This window comes from Canis lupus, chromosome 5 (genome assembly GCF_003254725.2).
Source record: "Canis lupus dingo isolate Sandy chromosome 5, ASM325472v2, whole genome shotgun sequence".
NCBI classification, from domain to species: Eukaryota; Metazoa; Chordata; class Mammalia; order Carnivora; family Canidae; genus Canis; species Canis lupus.
In genome coordinates this window covers 76,171,135-76,186,716 of record NC_064247.1, presented here as the reverse complement: position 1 = coordinate 76,186,716, position 15,582 = coordinate 76,171,135, and the positions used below count along the sequence as shown (strand labels likewise).

The window sequence follows — 15,582 nt, the reverse complement described above, 5'->3', positions numbered from 1 at the left end:
CGCAACGGTTTGGCACCTGCCTTTGGCCCAGGGCGCGATCCTGGAGACCCTGGATCGAATCCCACGTCGAGCTCCCAGTGCATGGAGCCTGCTTCTCCCTCTGCCTGTGTCTCTGCCTCTCTCTCTCTCTCTGTGACTATCATAAATAAATAAAAATTAAAAAAAAAATAACTCTCTAAAATATCAAAAATAAAAAATATACTAGATGCCTTTAAGAGCAAACTGAAAACCACTGAAGTCAATGAACCTAAAGACACAGCAATAATAATTATCCAAAATGAAACAGAGTGGGGAAAGAAAACAATGGTTGGTAGGGAGGAGAGGGTAAAGAACGTCTCAATTCTACCTCTCCCTCTGCCCTTCCCCACTGCTTGTGCCTTCTCACTCGCTATCTCTCAAATTAAAAAAAAAAAAAAAAAAAAAATCTAAAAAAATTTTAACAAAAACCAAAATGAAAGTATGTATGTAAATGTAAAAGTTATCGGAAAAGCAAAAAAAAAAAAAAAAAGTTATCAGAAAAGCAATGTGATAACACAGAAAGACACAAGCTTTATATTTAAAAAGATTTGGGTTGGAGTCTAAGCTTTTCTTCTCAATACTTATGAGACTTGGGCAAATCGCAATCTATCTAATTCATTTTTTTTTAATCTGTAAAATAAGGCTGATATCTATTCTATCTACCATGTACTTTATCAAGAGTGAAATGACATTTAAAAAGGATTCTATAGGGATCCCTGGGTGGCGCAGCGGTTTGGCGCCTGCCTTTGGCCCAGGGCGCGATCCTGGAGACCCGGGATCGAATCCCATGTCAGGCTCCCGGTGCATGGAGCCTGCTTCTCCCTCTGCCTATGTCTCTGCCTCTCTCTCTCTCTGTGTGACTATCATATATAAATAAAAATTAAAAAAAAATAAAAATAAAAAAATAAAAATAAAAAGGATTCTATAAATCACATATGGATAGCAACTTATTTGATTCAGATTAATTAAATATTTAGGGAGAAGACTGTTAGGCCAATACTTAGTTTTTAAAAAGCAAGTATATTTGGGTAAGGTCCTTTCTGATATTTGAACCTGGTTCCATATTTCCGCTACTGCAAGAGTTAAGAAAAGTTTCTGGGGACACGTTATTTTATATGAAACAAATCTCTCAGGTCACCTTTTTATGCCAAATAACCTTGCTTATTAATTAACCCATACAGTAAGTGTTCAGTAAATATTTTACAAATGATAAGTAAAAGTGTAAGAAAACTAGACTAGTTCTTTTTTTTTTTTTTTTTTTTGGTCCTGGGGGCAGATAAACCAAGTAAAAAGCTCAGGGGAAAAAAATTTCAGGAAGACTCCCAAGGTGAAGCTCTCCACTAAAATGACTAACTCATCCTATCTCCCCACTCTTAGCTATAGATTTCAAGATGATACAAAAAAAGTAAACAATGGAATGGCTGCAAACACATATATTATTTACTCAAAATTTGAACCATTGGGGTGACCCAGTGGCTCAGTTGGTTAAGTGTCTGCCTTCAGCTCAAGTCACTATCTGGGGGTCCTAGGATCGAGTCCTGTGTCTGGCTCCCTGCTCAGCAGAGAGTCAGCTTCTCCCTCTCTCTCTGCCTCATCCCCTTGTGCATGCTCTGTCTCAAAGTCTCTTTCTCTCAAATAAACAAATAAAACCTTAAAAAAATCTGAACTATTAGGTTAAACCACATGCAACTGCTGCCTTTAAAAGTCAAAGATGATCAAATATTGGTAATTCTTATGTTTCAATCTAATAAAAACAACGTAGCCAGAAAACAATGCTGAAAGAAGAACTGGAAGGAGAGAGGGGCACTGGGCTATGCACAGGGAAAGATACTGAACGATATGCTGGTGCAGAAAATTCACAAATCACTGAATATAAAATATTTACCAACAAATATTATTTACATAAAAACTCTGTCAACTCACAAGCTGTAAGGAGGTGTTCTCTGGAAGCCTACACTACTACACCATGCCAGGGAAGGCAGGGGCCACAGGACAGCAGGATGCTGTATGAGTTAGCAGGAGGTAGAGGTGGAGGAAGCAGAGATCATCCCACTAAAGAATGTAAATTTGTCTATAAGTGGAAGGGAACCACATCAATGTCGTCTGATTGTTTGCACTGCTCTCATTTCTCCTATTTTAGATATACTTTCAAGTTGGAAATCAATATACAATAGTATAAATTCTTGAAACTTCTTATAATGATAAAACAACAACCAGACGCACCAAAAACCTCTATCTATGCGCATGGCAAACAGTGAGGTCCTAATAAATCAAATCAGTTTTAATAATGAGACCGTGGAATTTTAACTATTCCACAACTAACTCTGCTACCTATTTACCTCAGAAAGAAGGCTTGCATACTGAAAATATTTTATACTATCCTTAATGTATGACTAATTTATGTATTTATACTTTAATATAGATTGTTTACAGGACAGAATGTTTCAACCTTAGCAATATCATTACTTTTACAATGTTACAAAAAGTGATGTTACAAAATAACATTACTTTTCCTCTGAAAAGTTACCAATCTTCAGGAAAATTTCAGTGATTTTTTAATATTTATCTGGTTTTATAAAGGGCAAATAGAATCAATGCCTTCTTTTTCTCAGCTAATAAAAAGCTATGTTCTTAGTCATTCTGCTCTACAGAGGGAGGGTCTGCATTAAGTAATGCTGTCTTCAGAATACAAGAACTAATTCTTTTCCTCTTCTATTTAAGAACGGGACTTTCCTTTGTCTGATAGGCAGTATATTCCAAATTTAGGCATCATTTAGGCCAAGAGAATTAAGGAACATTTGGCAGAACTGAATTCCTGTGCCCAGAGAACTCACTCCTCTGCACTCCATAATCTCAAAGTACACACTTTTTAAATACTCAGTAAAGACTATAAATGTTCTTGGGGCACGCACTGGCTGGCTCAGTCAGAAAAGTGTTCGACTATTGATCTCAGGGTCGTGAGTTCAAGCCCCACACTGGTAAAGATTACTTAAAAAAATAATAAAATCCTGAAAGAAAACTTAAAAAAAAAAAAAAAAGACTGTAAATGATCTTGATCTTACTCTTCAAGTAAATTCAACTAAAGTTTTCATTAAGGAGTCTAAGAAGTACTATATTACATAAAAGGTATGTGGCACATTACATTCACTTCACATTTCTCTTAACACAGTGAACACAAAACCTTATCTTGAATGACTTAATCTGCAACAACAAAGAGAAAGAGAGGGGAAAGACCATTTATGGGCAAATGAAATGTGATGCATGGTCTACATATTTAAACAATTTTTATCCTCATCATAACCTTGTGGGAGGTTTCATATCTCAGTTTTACAGATAAGAAAGGTTGAAGAAATAAATTTGTCCAAGGCAATAGCAAGTGATAAGTGAGCTGGTATTTGAATCCAGGACTGTAATTCTGATTTTTATTTCTTAATAAGTGTGCTCAGTAGATGGTACTAATTAACAGAAGGCAGATTTGTTCATGATTAAAACCTTCCATTACATCCTCTTCTCCCTCCTTGAAGTTTCTGTTCAATTGTTTATCACATTACATAGCTGATTTGGACAGTGCAGGACGACTTTTGGGAAATCTGTTAAGTGACTTACAGGCTCCTTCTAGTTTCAACTTAAGTTACAAATGAAATCATTCCTAAATACCTTCTGTATCTTTCTTTAAAGGTTATTTTTTTCTTTCCTTCTTTGTTGTTATTACTTTGCATGTGAATTGACTTATATATGCACATTCTCCTGGTTAATTTTTCTTCCAAATCATTTCAATTCACTGTTTATCTCACGATTCTAAAAATATATCACATTTGTTATTTTTAAGGAACACAAAAACAATTTAAGAGTCTGTTCTATTTCACAAGTGTACAGATCTAAGAATTTAAGTTTGCACCCATTTTCACTATGATTCCTCCCCCTACAAAGAGTTATACATGTTATTTAACTCTTCATTAGAAGAAGCTACTATAAATACTATGCATTCAATCTAAATCTAACATAATTTTCTAATTTCAGTAAGATTATTAAAACTGAATGAAAACAGATGTCTGGTTCTCTTAATTCATTGTTTTTAGATTCCAGTCCACACTTCTTGTTCCTCCACACTCTATTTTAATGCAGATACAAGAGTTAGCACTGGCACAGTTCTGAGGGCCACCACTTGAGAGATTCCTTCGTAAGTTTCAAATTTATATAACTCAACCAAATAAAGATGAACCACTTACTGACATCCAGTTTTATGAGTATTGCTCTTCTCAAGTTGAAGGAGAACCCCTTACAACTCATAAATTAAGCATGAGGAAGATGCCAGATTAGGAAGCATTTTAAGGCAGCTAAATTAAGAATTTCATGATATGGGGGGTACCTGGCTGACTCAGTCAGTAGAGCATGCAATCTTGACCTCAGAGGGTAGGTTTGAGACCCACATTGGGTGCAGAGATTACTTAAAAATAAAATCTTTAAAAAAAAAAAAAAAAAGAATTTCATGACATGAACAAGGATGAATAGTTCTGAAGAGGTTTTTTCTTTTTTTTCTTTTTTTTTTAAGAGGTTTTTTTCTGATCCTAACCATTTCCTCTAGCATATGCCCACAGCATTTAATTTATCCTTCTATGGTACTTACTATTTTATAACTTATATTAATAATTTTAATTTATTTCTTCCAGATCAGGGCTGTCCACTAGAAAACAAATGGAAACCACATCCATTATTTATATTTTCTAGTAGTCATATAAAAAAATAATAAGGGCAGCCCGGGTGGTTCAGTGGTTTAGCGCCTGCCTTCAGCCCAGGGTGTGATACTGGAGACCCGGAATCAAGTCCCACTTTGGGCTCCCTGCATGGAGCCTGCTTCTCCCTCTGCCTGTGTCTCTGCCTCTCTCTCTCTCTCTCTGTGTGTTTCTCATGAATGAATAAATAAATAAATAAATAGTAAAATTGACTTTAATAATGTATTTAAGGGGTGCCTGGGTGGTTCAGTTGGTTAAGCATCGTCTTCAGCTCGGGTCATGATCCCAGGGTCCTGGGATCAAGCCCTGCATCAGATTCCTTGCTCAGCAGGGAATCTGCTTCTCCCTCTCCCTCTGCCTGCCACTCTGTCAAATAAATAAATAAATAAATAAATAAATAACGCTTGTGCTCTCTGTCAAATAAATAAATAAAATATTTTTTAATTAATAATGTATTTAGGGATCCCTGGGTGGCGCAGCGGTTTAGCGCCTACCTTTGGCCCAGGGCGTGATCCTGGAGACCCGGGATCGAATCCCACGTCGGGCTCCCGGTGCATGGAGCCTGCTTCTCCCTCTGCCTATGTCTCTGCCTCTCTCTCTCTGACTATCATAAATAAATAAAAATTAAAAAAATAATAATAATAATGTATTTAACCCAATATATCCAAAATACTGCCATTTAAACATTTAATCAATATAAAAAATTAGTAAGATTTCTTACATTTGTTTTTTTGTACTAAGCCTTTATTTTATTTTATTTTTTTAGGATTTTATTTACTTATTCATGAAAGACACAGAGAGAGAGGCAGAGACATAGGCAGAGGGAGAAGCAGGCTCCCTGCAAGGAGCCCGATATGGAACTCCATCACGGATCCCATATCCCGGGATGACACCCTAATCTGAAAGCAGACGCTCAACTGCTGAGCCACCTAGGCATCCCTGTACAGAGTCTTGAAAATCAAGTGTGCCTTTTATACTTTCAGCACATCCCAATTCAGACTACTCATGCTTCAAATGCTCAACAGCTACGACACTGGACTACCACAGAGATAGAAGGAAAAGGAATGAGCTATTTTGTAGTTGGACAGACTTGCTTTCAAATCTTAATTCTACCACTTACTGGCCCTGAAGCAGTCTCCTCATTAAATAATAATAATTATCATTATACATCTCTTATAGGATTAAATGAGATAGAATGCCTAGAAAGCATATGGTTCCTTAGCACAGGGCACAGAGAAAAGTCTTCAATAAATGCTAACTATTATCATGTATTTATATCCTCTAACACTAAGCACAGTCTTGCACAGAGTAGGTATTCAGTAAATGCTAGCTGAAGGAAGAAAAATTAATTTGCATAATATCCTATAAGCCATTTTAATTGCTTATTTTTCAAATATATAACTATCTCATATAAATGCATAAAGATTTTTTCTTTTGGATTGTTGCTGACTAAATTGGTTTTGAACACATTAGGAGAAATGTACAGAAGAGGAATGTACCATTTCAGCTTTTGGACTGTTCAAGTATTTTATTTTCTTCCAAAGAACAATGAATAATTAAGCAACTATACACTATTAAGCACTCTATTAAGAGACTTCTCAGAAAAGTATTTCTCATCAATGACAGAGGTACTTTATAGGTAACTCTCAATTATCTACAGGAATATTTTTATCTCAGGTTGGGATAAAAACACATCCTGTTTCTGGGCTTTACTTGGAGAATGAGCTTGTGGTACTTGTAAGACCCTTTACAATCTGGACTCTGAAAAATTTCTCAAACTTTATTTTAGTCAGTACAACCCCCTACATCTCCTAAAGTATCTCCCCTTTTCACCTGTGCTTTTAATTTGTAATTCTCTTGCACATAATTGTATTCTTAAAGATCAAAGAATCACAAAGTATCAGAGCTAGAAGGCTCTTAAGAGATAATCCATACCTGGGTGGCTCAATGGCTAAGCATCTGCCTTTGGCTCAGGTCACGATCCCAGAGTCCTGGAATCGATTCCCACATCAGGCTTCCCCTCAGGAAGGCCTGCTTTTCCCTCAGCCTAGGTCTATGCCTCTCTCTGTGTGTCTCTCATGAATACATAAATAAGATCTTTAAAAAAAAAGAGAGAGAAAGAACAATAATCCAGCTTTGGTATTTTCTAAAGCATGTACCATAGAAGGTAAGAAAGATAATTTCAGATAGTGTTAGTATTGTATACCTTAATGACCATATTATTTTAATGGATATTAGAAAAATATAACAAGCATATCAAACTCAAGAATTCATGTATATTTTCACTTACGACATGGTTAAAGTAAACAGTCACAACTCAAGGGAGAAAAACTTTTAAGCTAAGAGTAGCAGAGCTGGATTCCCCTCAAGTCTAAATCCTCATTTTGCGCTCTTTTCATTGCCCTTAACAATCTACTGTCTGTATGACACCAAGGGATTAACACTCTTATATAATTGTTTCTAGATCACAATCTCATTTATCAAACCAACTGTAAACAGTGCTGCTCTCTTAAAGCACTAGTGTTCTTTCATAATAAGAGATCAATAATGCCTTGATTTTTGTGGTAAGATTGCTTCCAACCACTGAAGGAAATTCCACATCGGCTCAAACAAAACAATCATAACATATCCTAAAGCCAAACAATGTTTGGATTAATTGCCATTTGCATTATTCATATCACTATTTCCTCCCACAAATAAGGTATCAGGAGATGATACACCTATAAATCCTAAAAACTATGTACAGGGAATATAGGAAACTTGTACAGGTTAAACAACAAGGATCTTACTGGGCGCATGGGTGGTACAGTCAGTTAAGCGTCCAACTCTTGGTTTCAGCTCAGGTTGTGATCTCAGGGTTTTAAGATCCAGCCCCATGTTCGGCTCTGTGCTCCGCACAAAGTCGGTTTAAGACTCTCTCTTCCTTTGCTCCTCCCTCTCGCTCATTCTCATTCTGATAAATCTTTAAAAAAAGAAATAACAGGGATCTTCGAAATTATACTATTACACAAACCTCTCATTTAATACAGAGGAAACCAAAACTCAGAGTGGTAAAAAGACTTGCCCAGAGTCATATGGTTAGCTAATGGCAGTACCAACTCTAGTCCTAGTTCACTCTTTGTGCTATTGCATGGACTCAATACAAACAGTAGGGAAATGTATTTGAATTCTTCCATTATACTAATACAAATCCTGCTTCAGGTAAGATGGGATTTGAAAAATATTTTCATTAAACAGAAATTTTGCTCATGATGGGTTCAAGCTAGAAGTTCAATTTGCTTTGTCTAATAATGCTGGTCTATCTTCCTGAGAAATCTACAGTATTCCAGTGTATAGGAGCTGCTGCTGCCCAATTGTTCTGGGTAGTGAACAAAAGAGGATTCTAATTCCAGGTAACTCTTCTCATTTTGTGTCCATTTCAAAACCCCTAGCTAGAAGGGCTAGCCAGGGGTTCTCAACAGTCTCATTCCAGTTTCCCTAGCTGCAACCATTCATGGTGGGCTGCAAAGTGTATGGTCTTTGAAGTCAAAGAACTTGCTGAATACCAGGTCTACCACTTAGGACATAAAATCAGACAAATTACTTCATCTCTCTGAGTCTGTTTCTCAACAAAGATATTCACCTCATAGGACTATCAAGAATATTAAATGAGATAATATAGATAGTGCAGGCAGAACCTCATCTTAGGATACAGTCAAATGAAAGGTTAAGAATAGAGTAGAAGCACATGTCTGGCTCAGTTGCGTTAAGACCCATGATCTTGGGGTTGTAAGTTCAAGCCCCATGTTGGGTGTAGAGATTACTTAAAAATAAAAATCTTGGGGATCCCTGGGTGGCTCAGCGGTTTAGCACCTGCCTTTGGCCCAGAGCACGATCCTGGAGTCCCGGGATTGAGTCCCGCGTCAGGCTCCTGGCATGGAGCCTGCTTCTCCCTCCTCCTGTGCCTCTGCCTCTCTCTCTCTCTCTATCAAAAATAAACAAATAAATCTTTTTAAAAAATTAAAAAATAAAAATAAAAATCTTGGGGCAGCCCAGGTGGCTCAGTGGTTTAGCGCCACCTTCAGCCCAGGGCCTGATTCTGGAGACCCAGGATCAAGTCCCATGTCGGGCTCCCTGCATGGAGCCTGTGTCTCTGCCTCTCTCTCTCTCGCTCTCTCTCTCTCTCTGTCTCTCACGAATAAATGAATAAAATCGTTAAAAATAAATAAATAAAAATATGCCAGTCTCTCAACTCTTGTGCCAAACGAACAAAAAATGCAGACAGCTGAAGCTGGCTGATGCATATATGGAGAATCACCATAGTTTCTACTTCTTTTTTTTTTTTTTAATTTTTATTTATTTATGATAGTCACAGAGAGAGAGAGAGGCAGAGACACAGGCAGAGGGAGAAGCAGGCTCCATGCACCGGGAGCCCGATGTGGGATTCGATCCCGGGTCTCCAGGATCGCGCCCTGGGCCAAAGGCAGGCGCCAAACCGCTGCGCCACCCAGGGATCCCCATAGTTTCTACTTCTATGCAGCTTGAAATTTTCAATTTTAGAAAGTTTTTTTTGTTATAAAACCTAACAAAAACAGACCAAAACAAAAAAACTAAGAAAAACTCTGTGTATCATGAATAAACTTCTCCCAAGAAACCAATGTCTCCATCTGAAACTTCTAAACACAAGATAATACCAGTCATTTCAGCCAAAAATAAAGTATTTTAAAATTACTTTCAACACAAAGCGTGTCTTATCTCTTTATTAAATAGTAACTACACAGTAGTATCTTATCTTTCTTTGGTTTATTATTCCTCCACCTAGTAAAAGAGCCCAGGGTATTTTTTCCTTTTTCACCTTTATACATTCTTGTCATATTTTTCATGACTAGCACTACAACTAGTTCTATATGTATATACATGTATGTATACCTAACACACATAACGTATAAATGCACGTATAACCAGGACTATTCCCATCATTACTGCTATTTCATCTACTATTTAACAGTGGACCCACTGGGTATACTTGACCTTTTAAAAAGCATGACAATAAATAAATAAATAAATAAATAAACAAATAAATAAATAAATAACTAGCATGACTCATCTGAAGAGGTTTAAAAAAAAAAATCTCTCAATAACACATAACCTTCAAAATAGCAGCCAAAGTGACTGAGGAGAAAAGCTGTGAACTATAGTCCATATATACTGTAGTTTACACATAGATTTTTAATTTGTTAGCATATGATGCATTAGAGAACGTGAAAATATCAGCTGAAATTATTCAAGACAACAATAAACATCTTCAAATAAAGTTTGTAAGTAAATTACTACATAACTTTGGAAACTACAGTAGAGAGAACCTTAAAACATTTGAGCTTAAGACTTAACCTAACATACTATATCCTCATGTTGTTTCAAAATAAAAAATGTTTACTATACTACCATTTAAATACTCACATACTTTGCCTTTTCATTATTTTTTTTTTTTTGCGTATACAGAGAGCAGTCTTCTCCAAATGTGTATCCAAAAGGATGAAAAAGGGAACAAACAACAAAAGAAAACTCAAAAGGGTAAAGAACCACGTTATATCAACTTCCCTATCAAATAGTACTACTAACCAAAAAGCAAATACAAAATATGTTCCATAACTTCACTTCAAATGGCACATTTGAAGGCAGTTTCTTTAATTAAGGTATGTTCTTTCAAACACACAGATCAGATTTAACTAATTCTCAAACTAAGTGGATTAAAATGTCCTTTTGCCCTCTTTTTTTTTTTTTAAAGATTTTATTAATCTAACAGATAAAGCACAGAAGCAGCACAGGGAGAGGGAGAAGCTGGTTCCCAGCTCAGCAATGAGCAGGGAGTCTGACATGGGGTTCTATCCCAGCACCCTGGGATCATGACCTGAGCAGAAGGCAGATGCTTAACCAACTGAGCCACCCAGGCAGTTGCCTTCTTTAAAGAAAAGAAGAGTAGTTTAAAAATAGCTCCACCTTCAGAAGCCTGGCAGGCTCAATCCCTAAAGGATGCAACTCTTGATCTCAGAGCTGTGAGCTAGAGCCCCACGTTGGGTATGGAGCCTACTTAAAAAAAATTTTTTTTTAAATAAAAAAATAGTTCCACCTGCTGAAGGATATACACAGTTGTTTGTGGTACTTTTTCAACTTTCATGTATATAGAATTAGAGGAAAATTAATTAAATTGTAAATTTGGAAACCTTGCTCCCCAAAATACCCCCACTTCCAATTTACTTGACACTTTTTCTTCCTCTGGAGCATAAAACTGACTTCATTAGTTTATTCATCTTCAATCTGTTGTCAATATTTACTGAGTCTCAGCAATTAATTAGGTACTCTGGGAAGTTACAAAGGAAATATAGGGCCTAGTAACTATCCTGAGAGTTTATCCTTCATCTCCATAAAGGAGGAAAAATGTAGTTACTGAAAAAATATCTTTGCTAAGAATGTTACAGTCCATTGTGGAGCAGGGACTCCATTTTCAAGCCAGGTTCTTTGCACTAAGTAATGTAAGATAGTACCCACAAAATTAAACAGACTCCAAAAGTGGTCAAATCTGTTATTTATGGATTACATACGCTGCTACACATTTCTACTGCATGACAAAGGAAGCCTGCTCCTGTAAGTGGAGGTTTCCAAATGTCCCAAATGCATACAAAGAAAGAGTCATGTACTCTATGAACTGGCCACTTTTTGCCACTTTCCCTAATAATAACATCCTATTTCTGCCACAAACCACTAACAAGGTTTTTGGTCACCAATATTAGGGTCTTACTTTGAGGGAACAACATCTATAACATATCCTAGAAAGACCAAACAGTAAATTTCAAAAAGCCCAACAGTTAAGAATCTTAGCTGCATCTACTAGAGAAATAGCTGAATAAAGACTAATAATGGATTATCTTTCTAGTCTTCAAGTTGTAGATGAGAAGTCATCTGTGGCCTCACATTTCTGTTGGCTCAGAAAATTTCCTTTCTCTTTGTATTTTGATTATGTTTTATTTTTCCTCTTGTGAATTGCTCTGTATGGAATACTAGAGCAGGTATCACAGTGCTGGGGGGGAGGGGGGAGTACTGCCAAGACTAGCAATTTTCTACGAAACAGTGGCCTTCCCATGATCATGAACACCTTAGACAACTGATGATACAATTTCCCAAACAAAACTGTATCAAGCAGCAGTTTCATTCTACTTGTCAACCTTTAGGTCTAATTCTATACACCTAAAATCCAGAAAAGAAAAGAAAAGAAAAGAAAAGAAAAGAAAAGAAAAGAAAAGAAAAGAGAAAAGAAAACCCCTACAACCCTACCAGATTTGCTCCCAAACTTTCAGAATTGTCAAATATGCCTGCAGCATTAAACCTAAAGAAGACACGTCACTTAGCTGAATCACATAAAGAACATCAAATCTAGATTTCAGTAAAAGGTATACTAAAATCATATTCAGACATCAGAAAGGCAAGATCCCACAATCCAATCACAAATACTGCATAGGTATTACCGCTTCGACTAGTGTCCCAACTTTTCAAGCTGTGGGACTCTATAAATTATTCGGAGTAATAGCTTAAACTTGAGATTCACTACAAACTGACCAAACGAAATTAAGGGGAAGAAAAGAAAAAAAAAAAAAGACACACCTTAGTTTCAACACCCTATGGATACTAAGAATTCGCGAATTACAAAGGAATGGGGTAAAGACAGTAAATTCGGTATTGACTACAATACACGTCAGAACAGAACCCGAGTTACCTAAACAAACGTTACCTACTGCCAATAAACAGATCATTTCTTAACAGCTTAAGTACGCCAACCATTTTTTTTTTTCATATTTAAAAGCGCTGCTGCCAACTGTCCAAGTCGAACAAATAGCCAAATTCTAAGCAGGTCTTCGGCGAGGAGCCACTGTGCTTAGAGCATCACACAAAAGACCGGAGCAAACATAAACACGCTCTGGGCCTTCGCAGGCGGCGGCCAGGAGCCAGGGTCTAAGTCTCAGACCCCGCACCAGCGAGCGAACGAGGGGTGGCAGTGGCGGTGGGGTCGTCTCGGAAGGCGCGGGGGAGCTGGTTAGGGACGCAGGGCAGGGGCGGGCGCCGCACAGAGGGAGACAGAAGCAGCGGGCCCGCGTCAGCGGCTCCCAAGGCCGGCAACACCCTCGGGCCCGCACCAGGCCTGGCCCTCCCGGCCCCGGCCCGCCTCCTCACCTCCCTCACGTCCTGCAGGCACTCGAGCACCGCCAGGTTGTTGCTCCAGGTGTGCTTGGGACACACACGGGTCACGTCCTCCCTGCAGGACTCTTCCTCCGCCAGCTTCCAGCCCCCGCCGGCCCCGCCGGGCCCCGCTCCGCCCCGCCGGGCCGGAGGCCCACCCGCCGGGAAAGGCGGCTGCGGCGGCTGAGGCGGTTGCTGCTGCTGCTGCTGCTGCTGTTGCTGCTGCTGCTGCTGGTGCTGGAGCTGAGATGACTGAGGAAGCTGGAGCAGGGGCTGACCGGCCGGCCCGCCGCCTCCAGGCTGTCCTACAAAGGACGGAAAGTTGGCCCCCGGGCCCTGGCCCTGGCCGTGGCCGCCCTGGCCCGTGAGTTTCTGGGCCCCGGCCGCCGCGAGCAGCAGCAGCTGCAGCGCCGCCGACAAGCGGAACATCCTCCGTACACGTCCACACGCCGCCATCTTGGGTCCGCGGCGAGCTCGACGCACCCGCCGGCGCCGCGTATTTAAATGAGGGGGCGGGGCCGAGGGCGGGGCCCGGCGGGGCCAGCTTGAGTCCCTCCCCGACCCGCGCAGACCCGGGAGCCCGGAGCAAAGCCCTGGAGCAGGCTGTGCTGGAAACGGCCCACGCCCTGGGCCCCGGAGGCTCTTTGCCCGGGGGCGATTGCTGGAGCTCCTTAGAAAGCCGGGGCTGGGCTGCTTTGCCTCATCCCTCGGTTGTCGTCACAGAAAAAAAAAAGAAGAGGAATTGGGATTGCCACAACCAAGATGGCTGGGAGAGGATGTCGTCTGTTCAGTGATGGGGCGGGGGGAGGGCAAAACCAAAAAACTTTGTGTGTAGAGATGAACTCTACACGATCAGGTGTATTCCGAAATCTAAGATCCTCTTCTTGCATCTCTCCCTGCTGCTCTGCACCTGCCTCAGAATCTTTCTTACCCAGGGAGGAAGGCAGCACTGAATGATGGTTAGGTTCCGGAATAAGAAAAGACCCAGTTATAATTCTTGCTGCCCTGCAGACTAGGCAAGTCCTTTAACTTTCTGGACCTCTCCCTTCTCGTCCCGTGAAAAAGTGGAGGAACTCTAAATTGTGAAGATTAGAAAAAATAATGAGCAAAGTGCCTAGCCCACAATAGAGAACTCCAAAAGTTATAGCCTATATTATTTATAAACTGGGAAGCCTTTTGTGCGGGAGTCCTGATTGTAGGCCAGAACTTAACCTCGTGTTTAAAAGAGGAGAAGAAAATAAGAGAACTGGTCTTTGTGGTCTCAGGTTAAGTCTGTACCTTGGGGAGCTGTTTTTGGTGACCTGCATGCAGCGTCTTCAGCATGTTAGGCAGGGATTGGTTGTTTCACTTCACATCTGTGTCCCCTCTCTCTCCCTAGGAGAAGTGATACCTTCTCAAAGGTCTTCATATCCATTGCATCATTTGAACCTTGTATCAGGCCTCGGTTGGATTCTAATTCAACTGAGGCATGGCACAGTGATGGTAACAAATTCTGCACAGCAGGGTTAAATGACCTACCCAGAATGAACTCTGCCAGCCTGGGACTAGGATCTGTGTGGCTTCCCACTGCCCTTGTGCACTTTTGAGCAGATTCTCCCAATACCGCATGTTGAAGAATAAGGACAGCGAGGAGTATATAATCTCCAACTGGTGATCTGTGTTCAGAAATGCAACTTCTTCTGTCCTGACCTGCAAATGGGTAGTAAAGATAAGATCAGACATAACTAGAGTCTAAGAAGTCAGGTCAAGGGGGTGGGGCACCTGGGTGGCTCAGTCAGTTAAGCATGGGACTTTTGATTTCATCTCAGGTCATGATCTTGTGGGTTATGAGATCAAGCCCCATGTTGCACTCAAGCTCAGTCAGGAGTCTGCTTGAAGATTCTCTCCCTCTGCCCCTCCCACCACTTGCATACTGTCTCACGCTCACTCTCTAAAATAAAGAAATCAGGGATGCCTGGGTGGCTCAGCGGTTAAGCGTCTGCCTTCAGCCCAGGGCATGATCCTGGAGACCTGGGATCAAGTCCCGCGTCAGGCTCCCTGCAAGGAGCCTGCTTCTCCTCTGCCTATGTCCCTGCCTCTCTGTGTCTCTCATGAATAAATAAACACAATCTTTAAATAAAATAAAGAAATCTAAAAAAAAAAAAAAAGTCAGGTGGGGACTCGAATACCCCATAAAGGATGACTGAGAATATTCTAGGGGTACAAACTGCCCACTATAAGTGACAGCAGGCCTCTATCTCTGGGAATGAGGGTACATTGGCATCTCTGCCAACACTCCTTCCTGCTACTGCCATAAAATGGTCCTGAGGCTGCTGCCAAACTTTAGCATTGACTAAGGCAGCACAGAGTATACCAGATAAACATACATGTTCGTTAACAGATAAATGGGTTAGGTAAACTGTCAGTCAGCAGGCTAGAGACATTACCAGAAGTTGTTGAAAAGTCACCAGGGGCCATTAATTTTCAATAGTGGGTCTGCATGTGATTAGACAACAAATGGGAGATTATTTTAAACTAGTTTAAGGGAGCTTCTGGGTGGCTTAGTCAGTTGAGCCACTGACTTGGTTTCGGCTCAGGTCATGATCTCAGGGTCCTGGGATCAGGCTCTGCACTCAGTGCA

At 40.0% G+C, this 15,582-nt stretch overlaps 1 protein-coding gene across 1 annotated transcript in view; it reads right to left on the bottom strand.

Moving 5' to 3' along the window:
* Window positions 1-13,443, bottom strand: part of GLG1 (golgi glycoprotein 1) — a 147,836-nt gene extending 134,393 nt beyond the window's left edge. Inside the window, exon 1 of the mRNA XM_025426826.3 lies at window positions 12,957-13,443. Within this exon, the coding sequence (XP_025282611.1) occupies window positions 12,957-13,418 (462 nt within the window). The 5' untranslated portion in view covers window positions 13,419-13,443. The remainder of the gene's footprint in view (window positions 1-12,956) is intronic.
* Window positions 13,444-15,582: the final 2,139 nt, after the last annotated feature.